The sequence below is a fragment of the Arachis ipaensis genome, chromosome B05 (assembly GCF_000816755.2).
Source record: "Arachis ipaensis cultivar K30076 chromosome B05, Araip1.1, whole genome shotgun sequence".
NCBI classification, from domain to species: Eukaryota; Viridiplantae; Streptophyta; class Magnoliopsida; order Fabales; family Fabaceae; genus Arachis; species Arachis ipaensis.
This window is the reverse complement of record NC_029789.2, coordinates 16,004,514-16,005,418: the sequence shown is the minus strand read 5'-3', so window position 1 is coordinate 16,005,418 and position 905 is coordinate 16,004,514. Positions and strand designations below refer to the sequence as shown.

Below are 905 nucleotides of genomic sequence, written 5' to 3'. Positions count from 1 at the left end.
CGAAACGGCGTGATGATTCTCTTTTGCAGCAACAGGACGGGATTCAAGGCGCCATTATGCACTGCAAGAGATCCTTCAACGCTTCAAGAACAGGTGTTTTTCTTTAACAGTGGACCCTTATTTTGTCTCTTTCATACTCTTAAGTCTTAATTAATTAATGCTTGTTGTTAACTTTGAAACAGAAAGCGAGTGTTGTGGTGTGAGGGAGGAAGTGGCAATGGCAATGGCCTCCGCCTTGGAAGCTTCAAGGAAGTCTACAAATGAAGGCAAGGACAAAAGAAGTTGAAAATTACTGTAACCCTCTCATGTCTGTAAAAAAGTTAAAACGTTGCTGTATGCTCAATTACTTTCTTATCTCTATGTTAATTAATTAATTAATTTATTATTAATTACTATTAACTAGTGTAGTTAAGAGAGAAGGATGAGAATGAATGAATGAGGCTCTTTTGCCAATAGTTCAGTGGCTCTCTGTCTTTTTTGTTCCCTTGTTAGTGTAAACTGTAAAGCTCTTCTTTCTGAGAAAGTGAAAGAAGAATCAGATCTTTTCTCTGTGTACCTATGTTTTTCTTTTTTTTATCTTCTTATTGGCCATTTATGTATCATATTCTCTCTAATCTAACATGTCAAGTGGCTTTCTCTTCCCACTAACACCCTAGTGAGTCCGTGGGTACAAAAATTAAATTCCCTTACTTTATTTTAGTATTAGTGCCATGTTACATACTTGTCTACTTGTCTTAATTATCGCAATTTTAAAACCCGATGAATCTAATTATTAATTCTTTTAATCCGGGTGAATCAGAAGAATAAAAAATAAGCAATGCAGTTGAATTCATAAAGTCCTCAACTTTTAATATTATGGGGTATGGAGCAGCATCATAGTCATTAGAGATGATGGAAAATGCGGT

The 905-nt window shown here is 35.2% G+C and overlaps 1 protein-coding gene across 1 annotated transcript in view; it reads left to right on the top strand.

Annotated features, from left to right (window-relative positions):
* LOC107643101 (probable membrane-associated kinase regulator 2) overlaps window positions 1-602 on the top strand; it is a gene marked incomplete in the record, with an annotated part of 2,245 nt that extends 1,643 nt beyond the window's left edge. The window contains 2 exon segments of the mRNA XM_016346665.2: window positions 1-93; window positions 183-602. Coding sequence (XP_016202151.1) covers window positions 1-93; window positions 183-286 — 197 coding nt within the window.